This window comes from Heterodontus francisci, chromosome 4, assembly GCF_036365525.1.
Source record: "Heterodontus francisci isolate sHetFra1 chromosome 4, sHetFra1.hap1, whole genome shotgun sequence".
Lineage (NCBI taxonomy): Eukaryota > Metazoa > Chordata > Chondrichthyes > Heterodontiformes > Heterodontidae > Heterodontus > Heterodontus francisci.
The window spans coordinates 54,358,329-54,378,915 of NC_090374.1; the positions used below are offsets into that span (position 1 = coordinate 54,358,329).

General features: G+C 44.2%; 1 protein-coding gene across 1 annotated transcript in view; it reads right to left on the reverse strand.

The window, feature by feature from the left end:
* Nucleotides 1-20,587, reverse strand: part of fcho2 (FCH and mu domain containing endocytic adaptor 2) — a 311,078-nt gene that overhangs the window by 77,367 nt on the left and 213,124 nt on the right. Inside the window, exons 18-19 of the mRNA XM_068029556.1 lie at nucleotides 8,474-8,530; nucleotides 1,773-2,252 (exon numbers count right to left, since the gene is read on the reverse strand). Coding sequence (XP_067885657.1) covers nucleotides 1,773-2,252; nucleotides 8,474-8,530 — 537 coding nt within the window. The remainder of the gene's footprint in view (nucleotides 1-1,772; nucleotides 2,253-8,473; nucleotides 8,531-20,587) is intronic.

The following is a 20,587-nucleotide window of genomic DNA, read 5'->3' on the forward strand; positions in this document are numbered from 1 at the left end:
TTTTGAATCTATGCAGCAATTGTTGCAAATCAGTTTTATGCTATTTATATTGAGAGTAATTTCAATCTGTATATTGGAAAGGACTCTGAGTAAGCTGGAAGCTTTTCCTAACTTCTCTCTCCACCATTACCCAATGTTTGTATGAAAGGGTCTGAGCTGCATAACTGCTCTGTCATTTAGCTTGCTTTGTTAGTATCTACTAATCAGAGGCAAAAACTTGCATCACATAATAGAAGTCAATGCTAGCTGCAAACAAAGTAATGGCTTCTCAGACAGTTCACAAAAAACAGGAAAAATCTTAAATTAGAATTTTTAAGTATTATCTTGCTAAGCAGATTTTAATAAACTTTAATAATTGGTGCTGTAACTGGCTTGAGGCCCACACATTCCATCAGAATGGTCAGAAGCAGAATTCAGCCTAAATCCACCAGAGTTCCAAATCTTAGCCTAATCACTGTGGGGAGGATGAAAAAAATATTTGTGAACAATGGACTATTCCTGTGCAACTTGTAGCTTTTGGTTTTGGAGCAGCACAGGCCTAGGAGCAAGAAAGTGGAGTGTAAAAACAACTCTAACACTTATTTTAAAAAAAAAATAACCTTAACCAGAAAATGCAGTTATCAGATGCTACAATTTTAACATTTGTTTCTCCCCATCTAATATAAGTCTACTGCATTTCTGAACCAGTGAAAGTGTGCAACATTGATGCCCTCTCCTTTTCAAGAATTTACTGAATTTATTAGATGAATTTATATACAACCTTATCATATCAAAACTTCTCAAAGTGATTTTCTGCAGAGACTGCAGCCAGATACAGCAACTATGCCTAGCTTCTGATCAACACTTCATCAGATACAGTCTTTGTCACATGAAACATGGCACAACAAATTCCAGCTCACTGTGATTCCATGGTGTAGCATTTATTTCTTTTTAAAATTTATGTGGTAAGTACAGATTCTAATACCCAGTCAAACTAAGCCCTTTTAGATCAGGTACAAAACAGTCCAAATTTTCCACTAGCCTGCAGTATCTTGAAAGGATATGTTTGCAGTACCAGCATCACAGTTGCACTTTTAATAGCAGACATCCTAGCCTGCATTAAATTGCACAGTTTGTGCCAAATGGATGTCAGAGTATTTTTTTTTGAAAACTTAAGACACTGAGACCATCAAAATGCACTTCGCTGATGACTCTTACAACTGTTTTAGGAAGATCCCCATTCCATTTTTCTGTCTGGATTTAAATCTTTATTCTAAAGGTAAAGTGAGATGTTAGACTATTGTACTACCACTACCTCTATTACCTTACATTTCTTCTACTATTTTAAAGGTACTCGAACATAATGTGATTTTTAACTTCCGAGTTTTAAACTATTGGTCGTTTTAATGAACTAATTTCCCCAATAATTCATGACCAGTATAAAACAATACACGTACATCACCTGATGTATTATCTGACCCAAATAACACCGGCAAGGATTGAAGGTGCTAGATTATTTGCAAATTACACGAATTGGTTGTTACAAATAGAATGCTATCCTTAGTAGCTCAGCTCTAAAGTTAGAAAATTTCCAGATTACATAGCTTGGCATGGTCAGTGTAATCACATATGTAGGAGCACAATTTCGTCACCGAGAGCAATCTTTCTTGTTGGTTAAGAGAAATTTATCCAAACTATTTCATTTGAAAATATAGGACATGTTGTTAATGAAAGACATGCTCACAGCTCAGACTATTAAGCACATAATGTTATACAAATCATGCTTGCCATACCATTATTTAAATGAGTAACCATAGGTGTTAAACTAACATCCACTGGCTGAGCTGTAGGGAAGGGAAAACGTTCTGATCCACTGTCATTTTCTTCGATGGATAATTTCTTGTTGCCTGTAAAATCATCCTGAAGGTCACTTTGGTCATCAAAAGTGCTGCTAGAAGACGATAACTGAAAAGAGGCCATTGGTGGATTGGAGTTTGTTGGAGTTTTAGTTTGTGTTGGTTCCTTCAATTCGGAGTTTGAAGGTTTTCTTGGATTTAGTTCATCATTAAATGAAATCCACTGGGTCCGTGAAGTCGGAATATGAGAAGGACCATTTAAGGTCTCTAAAATTGCTGCTACACTAAAACCTGAGCCAGGACTAGAACTCTTAGACTCACAGCTTGGCTGGTGTTTCACTGAGGACTCATATTCTACACCCCATGGTGAAATAGGACTTGAGAAAGTTGAGCTCCCTTCATGCCATGTTAATTCAGCTAAAGGAAAAGGAAAAATTGAAAGCTTGGGAAATATGTGCATTAAAAGGTGTGTAATATTAATTTAACCATATGAATGATCATTGTGAGGTGCTTCACAACCTTCATGACAAAGCAATCTAAAAGTGGGTTATATGGAGTGTCAAACAAAGTTCAGGAGTAAACAATTTATAGAAAGCTTAGAGTTGGTATAATTTTTTAAAAACTTATGCAACTATTTAAATTTAATAAAATTTAAATATTATTGTATCCCATCAACAAGCTGGGCATAGGTTTAGAGGTCAACTTGTCAGTTATCCAATATAAAGAAATTATCTTATGGTATTGAATAAATATTTCACACCTTTGGCAGTTAGCTAGTAGAAAAATCACAAAGAAAAATGCAGTCCTTTAAAATTTCAGAATACTAATCACAACAAACCACAACAAAGAATGGTGGAGTGACTTATGAATGCATTAAGAGAGTGAAAGTTAACAAATTAAAAATAAAAATGAAAACCAGGGCTGTCCTCAGCATTTGTCATTATACTTCTAATATCCCAATATAACACTGACAGAACATTTTGCTTTGTTGAGAAAGATTAAAGTGTCAGCCAAGTTAATTGTGATAATGCAGGAGGACTTCACTATAGCCAAAGTTGTAGCACTAGTGTACCACTTTTAGCCTTTCAATTATTCAGTTGAACTTCTAACTTGTGCGAGAAAATCAAAATAAAAGTTATGATCAATTACCTGCTGCACACTATAAAAGTACTATTAACAGTTTAGTGAATGTGGGGGCTAAGTAAACAGTATTCAACTGTTGTGCTTTTGACTACTCCTCCAAACAGGTTCTGTAGCATTGTTCTTACTTGCATCAATCAGCCTTGAGTTTGCCTCCAAAATGCTGCACAGTGGGTTCCCTTTACATTTAGTGCATCTTCCTACCAAGGTGATAATTCAGATGTCAATTTCAGACTTAGCTCACCTAAAACTGCAAATGGTCCTGTGAGGAAATCTGAAGTACTTTTCCTGATGCTAAAGGTTTGTGTTTCTAACTAAAGCCTGACTGAAATTAAAATCCTTCTGTCTCTATTAATATGTGTAGTATCTTGAAATAACATGCATAATAAGCAAGGATTTAGCTTAAAGGTGATACATACACGATAAAATTTTTTGGTATTGTGCTAGATATTCAGTTATTTTTTAGGGCTTTTAAGTATATGCAAACTATCTGTGCAATGGAAATGAAATCAGGGTCACATCAAAAATTGCATTCTGTGTAGGTCTCTATGCTGTGACGTAACCAGTTCAACAGATCATATGTGGAGAATGAGAATGCGAACTGTTCAATAACAGGGGGCATAGATTTAAAGTAATTGGCAGATGGATTAGAGAAGAGTTGAGGAGAAATCTTTTCAACCAGAGGGAGATTGGGGTCTGGATTCATTGCCTGAAAGGGTGGTGGAGACAGAAACCCTAATTGTATTTTAAAAGTACTAAGATATGCACTTGAAGTGCTGTAACCTACAGAGTTTGCGGACCACGAGCTGCAAAGTGGGATTAGCCTGGATAGCTCTTTTCTGTCTGGCACAGGCACAATGGGCCAAAGAGCCTCCTCTGGGCCTTACTTTTTCTTTGTTTCTACGTTGTACAGCTCTATGTCAGTTAAAAGCAAAATACTGCAGCTGCTGGAAATCTGAAACAAAAACAAGAAATACTGGAAATACTCAGCAGGTCTGGCAGCATTTGTGCAGAGAGAAGCAGATTTAACATTTCAGGTCATAGGTTCTGAAGAAGGGTCTTTTTTTAAAATTCATTCATGGGATGGAGGCATCACTGGCCAGGACAGCATTTATTGCCCATCCCTAATTGCCCTTGTGAAGGCAGTGGTAAGCTGCCTTCTTGAACCACTGCAGTCCATTTGGGGTAGGTATACCCACAGTGCTGTTAGGAAGGGAGTGCCAGGATTTTGACCCAGCGACAGTGAAGGAACGGCGATATAGTTCCAAGTCAGGATGGTGTGTGACTTGGAGGGGAACTTGCAGGTGGTGGTGTTCCCATGTATTTGCTGCCCTTGTCCTTCCAGTTGGTAGAAGTTGTGGGTTTGGAAGGTGCTGTCTAAGGAGCCTTGCTGCATTGCTGCAGTGCATCTTGTAGATGGTACACACTGCTGCCACTGTGCGTCGGTGGTGGAGGGAGTGAATGTTTGTAGATGGGGTGCCAATCAAGCGGGCTGCTTTGTCCTGGATGGTGTCGAGCTTCTTGAGTGTTGTTGAAGCTGCACCCATCCAGGCAAGTGGAGAGTATTGATTTTTTTTAGATTTAGATTTAGAGATACAGCACTGAAACAGGCCCTTCGGCCCACCGAGTCTGTGCCGACCATTAACTATCCATTTATACTAATCATACACTAATCCCATATTCCTATCACAACCTTACCTGTCCCTATATTCCCCTGCAACCTACCTATACCAGGGGCAATTTTATAATGGCCAATTTACCTATCAACCTGCCAGTCTTTTGGCTGTGGGAGGAAACTGGAGCACCCGGAGAAAACCCACGCAGACACAGGGAGAACTTGCAAACTCCACACAGGCAGTACCCAGAATTGAACCCGGGTCGCTGGAGCTGTGAGGCTGCAGTGCTAACCACTGCGCCACTGTGCCGCCCCCATCACACTCCTGACTTGTGCCTTGTAGATGGTGGACAGGCTTTGGGGAGTCAGGAGGTGAGTTACTCGCCTCAGGATTCCAAGCCTCTGACCTGCTCTTGTAGCCACGGTATTTATATGGCTACTCCAGTTCAGTTTCTGGTCAATGGTAGCCCTTAGGATGTTGATAGTGGGGGGATTCAGCGATGGTAATGCCATTGAATGTCAAGGGGAGATGGTTAGAATCTCTCTTGTTGGAGATGGTCATTGCCTGGCACTTGTGTGGCGCGAATGTTACTTGCCACTTATCAGCCCAAGTCTGGATATTGTACAGGTCTTGCTGCATTTCTACACGGACTGCTTCAGTATCTGAGGAGTCACGAATGGTGCTGAACATTGTGCAATCATCCGTGAACATCCCTACTTCTGACCTTATGATTGAAGGAAGGTCATTGATGAAGCAGCTGAAGATGGTTGGGCCTAGGACACTGCCCTGAGGAACTCCTGCAGTGATGTCCTGGAGCTCAGATGATTGACCTCCAACAACCACAACCATCTTCCTTTGCGCTAGGTATGACTCAAGCCAGCGGAGGGTTTTCCCCCCGATTCCCATTGACCTCAGTTTTGCTAGGGCTCCTTGATGCCATACTCAGTCAAATGCTGCCTTGATGTCAAGGGTAGTTACTCTCACCTCCTCTTGAGTTCAGCTCTTTTGTCCATGTTTGAACCAAGGCTGTAATGAGGTCAGGAGCTGAGTGGTCCTGGCGGAACCCAAACCGAGCGTCACTGAGCAGGTTATTGCTAAGCAAGTGCCGCTTGATGGCACTGTTGATGACACCTTCCATCACTTTACTGATGATTGGTAGTAGGCTGATGGGTCGGTAATTGGCCGGGTTGGACTTGTCCTGCTTTTTGTGCACAGGACATATCTGGGCAAGTTTCCACGTTGCAGGGTAGATGCCAGTGTTGTAGCTGTACTGGAACAGCTTGGCTAAGGGCGCAGCAAGTTCTGGAGCACAGGTCTTCAGTACTATTGCCGGAATATTGTCAGGGCTCATAACTTTTGCAGTATCCAGTGCCTTCAGTCGTTTCTTGCTATCACGCGGAGTGAATCGAATTGGCTGAAGTCTGGCATCTGTGATGCTGGGGACTTCAAGAGGAGGCCGAGATGGATCATCAACTCGGCACTTCTGGCTGAAGATTGTTGCAAATGCTTCAGCCTTTGCTTTCGCACTGATGTGCTGGGCACCCCCATTATTGAGGATGGGGATATTTGTGGAGCCACGTCCTCCAGTTAGTTGTCTAATTGTCCACCACCATTCACGGCTGGATGTGGCAGGACTGCAGAGCTTAGATATGATCCGTTGGTTATGGGATCGCTTAGCTCTGTCTATCGAACGCTGCTTACGCAGTTTGGCATGCAAGTAGTCATGGGTTGTAGCTTCACCAGGTTGACACCTCATTCTGAGGCATGCCCTCCTGCACTCTTCATTGAACCAGGGTTGATCTCCTGGCTTGATGGTAATGGTAGAGTGGGGGATATGCCGGGCCATGAGGTTACAGATTGTGGTTGAGTACAATTCTGCTGCTGCTGATGGCCCATAGCGCCTCATGGATGCCCAGTTTTGCACTGCTAGATCTGTTTGAAATCTATCCCATTTAGCACGACGATAGTGCCACACAACACGATGGACGGTATCCTCAATGTGAAGGCGGGACTTCGTCTCCACAAGAACTGTGCGGTGATCACTCCTACCAATACTGTCATGGACAGAAGCATCTGCGGCAGGCAGATTGGTGAGGACAAGGTCAAGAATGTTTCTCCCTCGTGTTGGTTCCCCCACCACCTGCCGCAGACCCAGTCTAGCAGCTATGTCCTTTAGGGCTCGGCCAGCTCGGTCAGTAGTGGTGCTACCGAGCCACTCTTGGTGATGGACATTGAAGTCCCCCACCCAGAGTACATTTTGTGCCCTTGCCACCCTCAGTGCTTCCTCCAACTGGTGTTCAACATGGAGGAGTACTGAGTCATCAGCTGAGGGAGGGCGGTAGGTGGTAATCAGTAGGAGGTTACCTTGCCCATGTTTGACCTGATGCCATGAGACTTCATGGGGTCCAGAGTCGATGTTGAGGACTCCCAGGGCAACTCCCTCCCTACTGTATACCACTGTGCCACCACCTTTGGTGGGTCTGTCCTGCCGGTGGGACAGGACATACCCAGGGACGGTGATGGCAGTGTCTGGGACATTGTCTGTAAGGTATGATTCCGTGAAAATGACTATGTCAGGCTGTTGCTTGACTAGTCTGTGGGACAGCTCTCCCAACTTTGGCACAAGCCTCCAGATGTTAGTAAGGAGGACTTTGCAGGGTTGACAGGGCTGGGTTTGCCGTGGTTGTTTCCGGTGCCTAGGTCGATGCCGGGTGGTCCGTCTGGTTTCATTCTTTTTTATTGACTTCGTAGCGGTTAGGTACAACTAAGTGGCTTGCGAGGCCATTTCAGAGGGCATGTAAGAGTTAACCACATTGCTGTGGGTCTGGAGTCACATGTAGGCCAGCCAAGGCAAGGACAGCAGATTTCCTTCCCTAAAGGACATTAGTGAACCAGATGGGTTTTTACAACAATCGACAATGGTTTCATGGCCATCATTAGACTAGCTTTTAATTCCAGATTTATTAATTAAATTCAAATTCCACCTTCTGCTGTGGTGGGATTTGAACCCATGTCCCCAGAGAAATACCCTGGGTCACTAGTCCAGTGATAATACCACTACACCACCGCCTACCCCGCCTGACCTGAAATGTTAACTTTGCTTCTCTCTGCACAGATGCTGCCAGACCTGAGTATTTCTAACATTTCTTGTTTTTATATCTATGTCAATTAATATGTTTATAAAAATGGTCTACTGCAGATAACTGTTTCTTTCAAAGCAGTTAGCAATTTAGTAATAGCAATCTAGTTATATTAATAGTAATGTTGATGCAATTCAAACTCCATTATCAGGAAACAATTGACTATTATGTGTTCTTCAATTATCAATTTAGCTGAAAGAGTGCAAAGATGTGAAGTGTGAAATATTCCCGTCAAGGTTGTCTCACAAAATGTCATGCCTATTTCACTTAAATGTATTGCACAGCCCTGGAATTCATGAAACATCATCATACAAGTTTTCATATCATGTAATTAAATTAAATAGAATTTTTAAAAAATCAGAAATAGGCTATATTTTCTGACGTACAACTAGCACATATCATGCATATTATGCAAGTCAATCAGCAAGGTGGTATTACTTCAAAATTATTCTCATTACCTTTAATATTAAAGCAACAACTTTTAAGTAGTCTTAATGAATAGTTAACTTGGAAAACTTAATTTGAGATTGCTCAGGCATTTTTAGTGTAGATGCCTTAACAAGCAACCTGAAAAAAATTCCAAGCTATATAGCTTAGTGAGGTTTATTGTAGTTCTGTTGCCTTTGTAAAAGTCTGGTTACTGGTCTCCAATTTCCCTTTATAAAACCACTTTGCTAGATAATGGGTCACAAAAACACATGTTCAATAGATCAGTTTTTCAGTACACTATAGTTTTATTTACCTGAAGCAAGCACTGTGTGTACCTCAGAAGTGTTACTGACTGGAAGGAAAGGAAAAGCTAGGAACAAGGTTAAGAAAAACAAGAAGAAAGATGAAAGCAAAAGTAATTAATGAAATATACTGGCAGCATGGTGAACTTTAAAATCCAGTACTAAAGCAAGTTTTAAACATATAATGTGCAGGACACAGAGCATTATTCCCATTAAGAACTGCTCTGTTCTTAACAAGTGAGCTGGACACAAGATGGATTCAGGTGTGCCACATTTCAACAGGTATCCTTCATACATAGAACTATAAAATTTATAGCACATGATACAGCCATTCAGCCCACTGTCTTCATTATTAGAGTAATCTAATCCAATAACACTGTTCTTTTCCTATTCTCTTGTTACCTTCCTCTACTTCAAATATTTATCCAATTTCCATTAAGAGATGCAAAAGTCTCTGCCTCAACCACTTCCTGTGGTATGGCTTTCCATATTCCAACAACTTGATGTAAATAATGTTCTCCTGATGTTGATGAACTTTAGTCCTACCTCTCCAGCCAGAGGTATTAGTCTTTCTCTATTCACTGTATCAAAATGCTTCATAACTTTGAAAATCACAATTAAATCTTGTTGCAGCCTTCGCTGATCTAGTGAAAAGAATACCAACATCTATGCTTCTGCTCATAACTATAGTTTTGCCAACCATGGCACATCCTGCTGTATCCATACAGTACAAAATCTATGGCTTTGATGCCCTTTTTATAACGTATACTGTGGCCTAAATAAATTCATAAATTATAAATTTATTATGGTATAAATTCACCATTACTTCTTTCCACTTATATTAACCCATTTATAAAATCTAAAATCACAAAAAGCAGGACAAGTCCAACCCTGCCAATTACCACCCCATCAGTCTACTCTCAATCATCAGTAAAGTGACGGAGGTATTGTCGACAATGCTTATCAAGCGGCAATTGCTTGGCAATAACCTGCTCAGTGACGCACAGTTTGGGTTCCGCCAGGGCCATTCAGCTCCTGACCTCATTACAGCCTTGGTTCAAACGTGGACAAAAGAGCTGAACTCAAGAGGTGAGGTGAGAGTGACTGCCCCTTGACATCAAGGCAGCATTTGACGGAGTATGGCATCAAGGAGCCCTAGCAAAACTGGAGTCAATGGGAATCAGGGGGAAAACTCTCCGATGGTTGGAGTCATACCTAGCGTTAAGGAAGATGGTTGTGGTTGTTGGAAGTCAGTCCAATCAGTTCCAGAACATCACTGCAGGAGTTCCTCAGGGTAGTGTCCTAGGCCCAACCATCTTCAGCTGCTTCATCAATGACCTTCCTTCAATCATAAGGTCAGAAGTGGGGATATTCGCTGATGATTGCACAATATCCAGAACCATTCGCGACTCCTCAGATATTGAAGCAGTTCGTGTAGAAATGCAGCAAGACCTGGACAATATCCAGACTTGGGCTGAAAAGAGACAAGTAACATTCATGTTGTACAAGTGCCAGGCAATGACCATCTCCAACAAGAGAGAATCTAACCATTTCCCATGATATTCAATGGCATTACCATCACTGAATCTCCCACTATCAACATCCTGGGGGTCGTCATTGACCAGAAACTGAATTGGAGTAGTCATATAAATACCGTGGCGACAAGAGCAGGACAGAGGCTAGGAATCCTGCGGCGAGAAAATCATCTCCTGACTCCCGAAAGCATGTCCACCATCTACAAGGCACAAGAGTGTGATGGAATAGCGTCCACATGCCTGGATGAGTGAAGCTCCAACAACACTCAAGAAGCTTGACACCATCCAGGACAAAGCAGCCCGCTTGATTGGCACCCCATTCACTCCCTCCACCACCGACGCACAGTGGCAGTAGTGTGTACCATTTTGTGTGACCGTAAGGATGTGCTGGTGAGCCGCCTTCTTGAACCGCTGTTGTCCGTTTGGTGTAGGTACGTGCACAGTGCTGTTAGGGAAGAAGTTCCAGGATTTTGACACAGCAATGGCGAATCAGCTGCGATATAGTTCCTAGTCAGGATGGTGAGTGATTTGGAGGGAAACCTGCAGGTGGTGCTGTTCCCATGTATCTGCTGCCCTTGTCTTTCTAGGTAGTAGAGGTTGCAGGTTTGGAAAGTGCTGTCGAAGGAGGCTTGGCGAGTTGCAGCAGTGCATCTTGTAGATGGTACACACTGCTGCCACTGTGTGCTGGTGGCGGAGAGTGAATGTTTAACGTGGTGAATTAGGGGTCAATCAAACGGGCTGCTTTGTCCTGGTTGGTATCAAGCTTCTTGAGTGTTGTTGGAGCTTCACTCATCCAGGCAAGTGGAGAGTATTCCATCACACTCCTGACTTGGGAGTTTACCCCCCGCAGAATTCCCAGCCTTTGCCCTGTTGTTATAGCCGCAGTATTTATATGGATGGTCCAATTAATTTCTGGTCAATGGTAACCCCCAGGATGTTGATGGTGGGGGATTCAGCAATGATAATGCCGTTGAATGTCAAGGTGAGATGGCTAGATTCTCTCTTGATAGAGATGGTCATTGCCTGGCATTTGTGTGGTGCGAATGTTACTTGCCACTTAGCAGCCCAAGCCTGAATGTTGTCCAGGTCTTGCCGCACGTGTGCATGGACTGCTTCGGTATCTGAGGAGTCGCGAATGGTGCTGAACATTGTGCAATCATCAGTGAACATCCCCACTTCTGACCTTATGATGAAGGGAAGGTCATTGATGAAGCAGCTGAAGATGGTTGGGCCGAGGAACCCCTGCAACAATGTCCTAAGGCTGAGATGATTGGCCTCCAACAACCACAACTGTCTTTATTTTATGCAAGGTATGGCTCCAACCAGTGGAGAGCTTTCCCCTTGACTTGAATTTTGCTCGGGCTCCTTGATGTCAAAGGCAATCACTCTCACCTCACCTCTGGAGTTCAGCTCTTTTGTCCATGGTTGGACCAAGTCTGTAATGAGGTCTAGAGCTGAATGGCCCTGGCAGAACCCAAACTGAACATCGGTGAGCAGGTTGTTGCTGAGTAAGTGCTGCTTAATGGCACTGTTGACAACACTTTCCATTCCTTTTTATGATTGACAATGGAGTGATGGGGGCAGAATTGGCCAGGTTGGATTTGTCCTGGGCAATTTTCCACATTGTTGGGAAGATGCCTGTGTTGTAGCTATACTGGCTAAGGGCATTGCTAATTCTGGAGCACATGTCTTCAGCCCTACAGCCAAGATGTTGTCAGGGTCCATAGCCGTTGCTGCATGTAGTGCCTTCAGCCGTTTCTGTATCTACTGACTTCAGACGTTTCTTGATATCATGTGGAGGGAATTGAATTGTCTGAAGACTGGAATCTATGATGGTGGGGACTTCAGGAGGAGGCTGAGGTGGATCATCCACTTGGCACTTCTGGCTGAAGATAGTTGCAAATGCATCACCCTTGCCTTTTGCACTGACGTGTTGGGTTCCCTCATCTTTGATGATGGGGATGTTTTTTGAACCTCCTCCTCCAGTTAATTGTTTAATGGACCAAACCATTCATGGTTGGATGTGGCAGAAATTCAGGGTATTGATCGAATCCATTGGTTGAGGGATCGCTTAGCGCTGTCTATAGCAGGGTTGTCCAACACACAGCCCGCCAAAGGTTTCCATCCGGCCCGCATACGTGAACTGTACCCGGGGCCGTTCCTTATCCTCACCAGGGGTCTGTGGTTGGAGATGGGAAATTTCCCATCGTCTTCTTTTTGCAGACTGGCCTTTTTAAAAACATCGCACTGTCAGTTTCACAGCTAACAGCTGCAAAAGCAGGAACGCGCTTCCCAACTTCAGACAGATTTGGGGTTTTCTGACTTTTTTTAAATGCCTGCCGGAAAACCCCAAATCTGTCTGAAGTTGGGAAGCGAATTGAAACTGACAGCATGATAATTTTAAACAAACCAATCACAAAACTGCCGTGATGAGCGCTCCTGCTCCATGCAACAGTCAGACGCACAGAAAGAGGGGAGGACGCAGAGAGATAGGGGAGGACGCACAGAGAGAGGAGGGAGACACACAGAGAGGGGGGGGCGGCCGCACAGAGAGAGGGGAGGACGCATGGGGGGTGCACACAGAGAGAGGGGAGGATGCACAGAGAGAGGAGGGAGACACACACAGAGAGAGGAGGGAGACACACACAGAGAGAGGAGGGGACACAGAGAGGGGAGGGGACACAGAGAGGGGAGGGGACACAGAGAGAGCGGGGGGACAGAGAAAGAGAGGGGGGGGGGCACACATGCAGGCCAGACCAGGTATGGATGGCAGATTTCCTTCCCTAAAGGACATGAGTGAACCAGATGGGTTTTTAATGACAATCAATGATAGTTTCATGGCATCATTACTGAGACTAGATTTCAATTCCAGATTTAAAAAAATTAATTAACTGAATTTAAATTCCACCAACTGCTGTCTTGGTATTTGAATCTGTGTCCCCAGGGCATTAGCCCGGGCCTCTGGATTACTAGCCCAGTGACATTACCACTACTCCATCATCTCCCCAGCCTTACAATCTACACTTACACATATTTTCCACTCCTACCACTAAAGTTCTCCCTACAGTGTTGGTCTCCATATTTAAGGAAGGATATACCTGCACTGGAAGCAGAGGGGGGTGGGGGGGGGACACACAGAGAGGGGGGGGGGGGGGGGGGGGGACAGCAAGGGCTCATTAGATTGGTTCCTGGGATGAGAGGGTTGTCCTATGATGAGAAGCTGAGTAAATTGGGCTTATACTCTCTGGAGTTTAGAAGAATGACAGGTGATCTCACTACAGTGTGATCCGAACAAGTCAACATGGTTTTACTAAAGGGAAATCCTGTTAGACAAATTTATCAGAGTTTTTTGAGGATGTAGCTAGCAGGGTAGATAAAGGGGAACCAGTAGATGTAGTATCTGGATTTCCAAAAGGTGCCACACAAAACATGAATAGGCAAGATAAAGGCTCATGCAGTTGGAGGCAATATATTAGCATGGATAGATGATTGGTTAACAGATGTAAAAGGGGCATTTTCAAGTTAGCAAGCAGTGAATAGTGAGTGCTGGAAGGATCAGTGCTGGGGCCTCAGCTATTTACAATATATATTGATGACTTAGACGAAGAAACAGAGAGCAAAATATTCAAGTTTGCTGATGATACATAAAGGTAAGCTGTGAGGAGGGCACAGAGAAGCAGCAAAGAGATAGGCAGGTTAAGTAAGCAGTTTAAGTGGGAGGGCAACGAGATGGTAGATGGAGAATAATCTAGGGAAGTGTGAAGTAATTCACTTTGGTAAAAAGGATAGAAAAGTAGAATATTTTTTTCAAAGATGTGAAACTTGAAAGTGTTGATGTTCAAAGAGACTTGGGTGTGCTTGTACTAGGAACGCAGAAAGTTAACATGCAGGTATAGCAAGCAACTAGGAAGGGAAATGGCATGTTGGCCTTTATTGCAAGGGGATTGGAGTACAGGAATAAGGAAGTATTGTTATAATTGTAAAGGGTTTTGGTGAGACCACATCTGGAGTACTCTGTACAGTTTTGGTCTCCACATTTAAGAAAATATGTTCTTGCATTGGAGGTGGTACAGCGAAGGTTCACTAGATTGGTTCCTGGGATGAGGGGGATATCCTATGATGAGAAGCTAAGTAAAGTGGGCCTGCATTCTCTGGAGTTTAGAAGAATGGGAGGTGATCTCATTGAAACATAGAAGATTCTAAAGGAGCTGGATAGGGTAGTCACTGAGAGATTAGTTCCACTGGTTGGGGAATCTAAAACATCGGGGCACAGTCTCAGGATAAGGGGCTGATCATTTAGGACTGAGATGAGGAGAAATTACCTCATTCAAAGGGTTGTGAATCTTTGAAATTCTCTAGCCCAGAGGGCTGTGGATGCTCCATCGTTAAGCTGGTGGTGTAATGGTAATATCACTAGACTAGTAAGCCAGAGCCCCAGGCTAATGCTCTGGGGACATGGGTTCGAATCCCACCACAGCAGATGGTAGAATTTGAATCCAATTAATAAATCTGGAATTAAAAAGCTAGTCAAGTGGTGATCATGAAACCATTGTCGATTGTTGTAAAAAAAAAACTATCTGGTTCACTAATGCTGTCCTTACCTGGTCTGGCCTACATGTGACTCCAGGCCCACAGCAATGTGGTTGACTCTTAGATGCCTACTTAGAGGCCTAGCAAACCAGTCAAACTGCTACCAAGTCTAAGAAAAGGAATGAAACCGGACGGAACACCTGGCATCGCCCTAGGCACTGGAAATTAAAAGGGCAAACCCTGCAAAGTCTCCCTTACTAACATCTGGGGGCTTGTGCCAAAATTGGGAGAGCTGTCTCACAGACTAGTTAAGCAACAGCCTGAACCATAACTTACAGACAATGTCCCAGACACTACCATCATCATCTAACCTGGGTATGCCCCGTCCTACAGGCAGGACAGACCTACCAGAGGTGGCAGCACAGTGGTATATAATTGGGAGGGAGTTGCCCTGGGAGTCCTCAACACTGACTCCGAACTCCTTGAAGTCTCAAGGCATCAGGTCAAACATGGGCATGGAAACCTCCTGCTGATTACCACCTACCGCCCCCCCTAGGCTGATGAATCAATGCTTCTCCATGTTGAACACCAACTGGAAGGAGGACTGAGGGTAGCAAGGGCACAAAAAGTATTCTGGTTGGGGGACATCAATGTCCATCACCAAGAGTGGCTTGGTAGCACCACTACTGATCGAGCTGGCCAAGTCCTAAAGGACATAGCTACTAGTTTGGGTCTGCGGCAGATGGTGAGGGAACCAACAAGGGAAAAACCTACTTGATCTCGTCCTCACCAATCTACCTGTCGCAGATGCATCTGTCCATGACAGTATTGATAGAAGTGACCACCGCACAGTCCTTGTGGAGATTAAGTCCCATCTTCACATTGAGGGTACCCACCATCGTGTTGTGTGGCACTACCACCATGCTAAATGGGATAGATTTTGAACAGATCTAGCAACACAAAACTGGGCATCCATGAGGAGCTGTGGGCCATCAACAGCAGCAGAACTGTATTCAACCACAACCACTCTACCACTACCATCAAGCCAGGAGACCAACCCTGGTTCAAAAAAGAGGGCAGCAGGGCATGCCAGAAGCAGTACCAGGCATACCTAAAAATGAGGGGTCAATCTGGTAAATCTACAACACAGGACAACTTGTGTGCCAAACAGCAGAAGCAGCACGCGATAGGGCTAAGCGATCACACAACGAACAGATCAGATCTAAGCTCTGCAGTCCTGCCACATCCAGTTGCGAATGGTGGTGCACAATTGAAGAATTAACAGGAGGAGGAGCAGGCATCACAAATATCCCCATCCTCGATGATGGGGGAGCCCAGCACATCAGTGCAAAAGACAAGGCTGAAGCATTTCCATCCACTTTCAGCCAGAGGTGCCAAGTGGATGATGCATCTCAGCCTCCTCCTGAGGTCCCCAGCATCACAGATGCCAGTCTTCAGCCAATTCTATTCACTCCACGTGATATCAAGAAATGGCTGAAGGCACTGGGGATACTGCAAAGGCTATAGGACCCTGACAACATTCCAGCAAGAGTACTGAAGACTTGCGCTCAAGAACTAGCCACGCCCTTAGCCAAGCTGCTCCAGTACAGCTGCAACAGTGGCATCGACCCAGCAATGTGAAAAATTGCCCGTGTATGTCCTGTGCACAAAAAGCAGGACAAATCAGACCCAGCCAATTACTGCCCTATCAGTCTACTCTTGATCATCAGTAAAGTATGGAAGGGGTCGTCAACAGTGCTATCAAGTGGCACTTGCTCAGCAATAACCTGCTCACTGACGTTCAGTTTGGGTTCTGCCAGGGCTACTCAGCTCCACTCATTACAGCCTTTGTCCAAACATGGAGAAAAGAGCTGAACTCCAGAGGTGAGGTGAGAGTGACTGCCCTTGACATTTGACCGAGAATGGCATCAAGGAGCCCTAGCAAAACTGGAGTTGGGGGAAAACTCTCTGATGGTTGGAATCATACCTAGCACAAAAGGTAGATGATTGTGGTTTTTGGAAGTCAATCATCTCAATCCCAGGACATTACTGCAGGAATTGCTCAGGATAGTGTCCTAGGCCCAACCATCTTCAGCTGCTTCATCAAAGACCTTCCCTCCATCATAAGGACAGAAGTGGGGATGTTCTCTGACGATTGCACAATACTCAGCACCATTCAAAACTCCTCAGATAATGAAGCAGTCCGTGTCCTTCTGCAGCAAGACCTGGACAACATCCAGGCTTGGGATGATAAGTGGCAAATAACATTTGCGCCACACAAGTGCTGGGCAATGACCATCTCAAACAAGAGAGAACCCTAACCATCTCCCCTTGATGGTCAATGGCATTACCATCACTGATACCCCACTATTGGCATCCTGGGGGTCACCATTGACCAGAAATTGAACTGCACCAGCCACATAAGTGCTGTGGCTACAAGACTACAAGAGCAGGTCAGAGGCTGGGAATTCTGAGGAGAGTAACTCACCTCCTGACTCCCCAGTGCCTGTTCACCAGCTACAAGGTGCAAGTCAGGAGTGTGATGGAATACTTTCCAATTGCCTGGATGGGTGCAGTTCCAACACTCAAGAAGCTCGACAGCATCCAGGACAAAGCAACCCATTCGAATGGCACCCCATCTACCACCTTCCACACTCACACCTTCCACCACCGACGCACAGTGGCAGCAGTGTGTACCATCTACAAGATGCACTACAGCAACTTACTAAGGCTCCAATTTAGAAGGACAAGGCAACAGATGCATGGGAACACCACCACCTGCAAGCTCCCCTCCAAGCCACACCATCCTGACTTGGAACTATATCGCCGTTCCTTCACTGTCGCTGCGTCAGAAACCTGGAACTCCTTTCCTTACAGAACCTTTGGTGCACCTACACCCCAAGGACTGCAGCGGTCCAAGACGGCAGCTCACCACCAGCTTGTCAAAAGCAACTAGAATCAGAATAATACAGTGCAGAAGAGAATCTTCGGCCCATTGAGTCTGCACCGATGCATTAAAGACACCTGACCTGTCTACCTAATCCCATTTGCCAGCACTTGGCCCATAGCCTTGAATGTTATGACATACCAAGTGCTCATCCAGGTACGTTTTAAAGGATGTGAGGCAACCCGCCTCTACCACCCTCCCAGACTGTGCATTCCAGACCGTCACCACCCTCTGGGTAAAAAAGTTCTTCCTCAAGTCCCCCTTAAACTGCCTGCCCCTCATCTTAAACTTGTGTCCCCTTGTAACTGACCCTTCAACTAAGGGGGAACAGCTGCTCCCTATCCACCCTGTCCATGCCCCTCATAATCTTGTACACCTCGATCAGGTCTCCCCTCAGTCTTCTCTGCTCCAGCGAAAACAACCCAAACCTATCCAACCTCTCTTCATAGCTTAAATGTTCCATCCGAGGCAGCATCCTGGTGAATCGCCTCTGCACCCCCTCCAGTGCAATCACATCCTTCCTATAATGTGGCGACCAGAATTGCACACAATACTCCAGCTGTGGCCTTACCAAAGTTCTATACAACTCCAACATGACCTCCCTGCTTTTGTAATCTATGCCTCGATTGATAAAGGCAAGTGTCCCATATGCCTTTTTCACCATCCTATTAACCTGCCCTTCTGCCTTCAGAGATCTATGGACAAACACGCCAAGGTCCCTTTGTTCCTTGGAACTTCCCAGTGTCAAGCCATTCATTGAATACTTCCGTGTCACATTACTCCTTCCAAAGTGTATCACCTCACACTTTTCAGTGTTAAATTCCATCTGCCACTTTTCTGCCCATTTGACCATCCCGTCTATATCTTCCTGTAACCCAAGACACTCAACCTCACTGTTAACCACTCGACCAATCTTTGCGTCATCCGCGAACTTACTGATCCTACCCCCCACATTGTCATTTATATAAACGACATAGATGACTCACAATAGGGGACCCAGCACAGATCCCTGTGGTACACCACTGGACACTGGCTTCCAGTCACTAAAACAACCGTCTGTCATCAGTCTCTGTCTCCTACAGCTAAGCCAATTTTGAATCCATCTTATCAAGTTACCCTGTATCCCATGTGCATTTGCTTTCTTGATAAGTCTCCCATGTGGGACCATGTCAAAGGCTTTGCTGAAATCCATGTAAACTACATCAACTGCACTACCCTCATCTACACACCTGGTCACGTGCTCAAAAAATTCAAATTTGTTAGGCATGACCTCCCTCTGACAAAGCCATGCTGACTAATCCTAATCAAATTTTGCCTCTCCAAGTGGAGATAGATTCTCTCCTTCAGAATTTTCTCCAATAGTTTCCCTACCACTGACGTGAGACTCACTGGTCTGTAGTTCCCTGGCTTATCTCTACAACCTTTCTTAAATAGATGGGATGGACAATGAATGCTGGCATAGACAGTGACGCCCATATCCCCCAAACGAATTAAAAAAAACATTTAAAGTTGGGATAGTTAGATTTTTGATCTCTTAGGGAATCAAGGGATATGGTGAGTGGGCAGGAAAATAGAGTTGGATCTTAAGATCAGCCATGATCTTTTTGAATGGCGGAGCAGGCTTAATGGGCCTTATGGTCTACTCCTGCTCCTATTTCTTGTGAAACATACAAGATTTTGAAGGGACTTGGCAGGGTAGACACTGAGAGGTTGATCCCCCTGGCTGGGGAATCTAGAACACTGGGGCACAGTCTCAGGATAAGAGGTCGATCATTTAGGACTGAGATGAGGAGAAATTTCTTCACTCAGTGTTGTGAATCTTTGGAATTGTCCAACCCAAAGGTTGCGGATGCTCCAACATTGAGTATGTTTAGGGCTAAGCTAAACAGATCTTTGGTCTTTCAAGGAAGCAGGGGATATGCAGAGCAGGCGGGAAATGGTTTTGAGGCAGAAGATCATAACATGATAGAATTTCATGTTCAGTTTGAAGGGGAGAAGTGTGGGTCTCAGACTAGTGTTTTAAACCTAAATGAACGCAATTACAAGGGTATGAAAGCACAGCTAAAGTGAACTGGGAAACTAGGTTAAAACGGAAGACAGTAGAGATGCAGTGAGAGATATTTTAAGAAGATATTTAATAACTCTCAGCAAAGATATATCCCAGCGAGAAAGAAAGATTCTTTGAGAAGGATGCATCATCTGTGGCTAAATAAGGGATTTAAGGATAGTATCAAATTAAAAGAAATACTGTACAAATCTGCAAAAATTAGTGGTAGGTCAGAAGATAGGATAGGTTTTAAGAACCAGCAAAGAATGAAAAAAGAAATTAAGAGGGAGAAAGTAGCGTTTGAGAAAAAACTGGATAGTAAATTTCTACAAGTATTTAAATAGGAAAAGAATAACTAAAGCTAGTGTTGGTCCTCTAGAGAGTGTCTGGGGAATTGATAATGGAAAACAAGGAAATGGCGGAGGCATTGAACAGGTATTTTGTGTCTGTTTTCACTGTAGAAGACTTAGAAAACCTGCCAAAGATACTTGAAATCAAGAGGTGAAAGGAAGGAAACTTAAAACAACCATCACCACCAGGGAAAGTGCTGGGAAAACTGTTAGCCTTAAAGGCTGACATGTTCCCAGGACCAGAATGGGCTCCATTCTAGGGTCTTAAAAGAAGTAGCTGCAGAGATAGTAGAGGCTTTGGTTACTATCTTCCAAAATTCCTTAGATTCTGGAAGGGTTCCAGCAAATTGGAAACTAGCAAATATAACACCTTCCCCCAAGAATGGAGGGAAACAGAAAGCAGGAAACTGTGGGCCAGTTAGCATAACATCTGCCATAGGGAAATTACTAGTATCCATTATTAAGGAGGTTATAGCAGGATACTGAGAAAATCATAATGGGATCAGACAGAGTCAACATGGCTTTGTGAAAGGGAAATCGTGTTTAACTAATTTATTAGAGTTCTTCGAGGAAGTTTGATAAAGGTACCACATCAAAGGTTACTGCACAAAATAAGAGCACATGTTGTAGGGGGTAACATATTAGCATGGATAAAGGACTGGTTAGCTAACAGGAAGCAGAGAGTAGTGGAGTGCCACAGGGATCAGCGCTGGGGC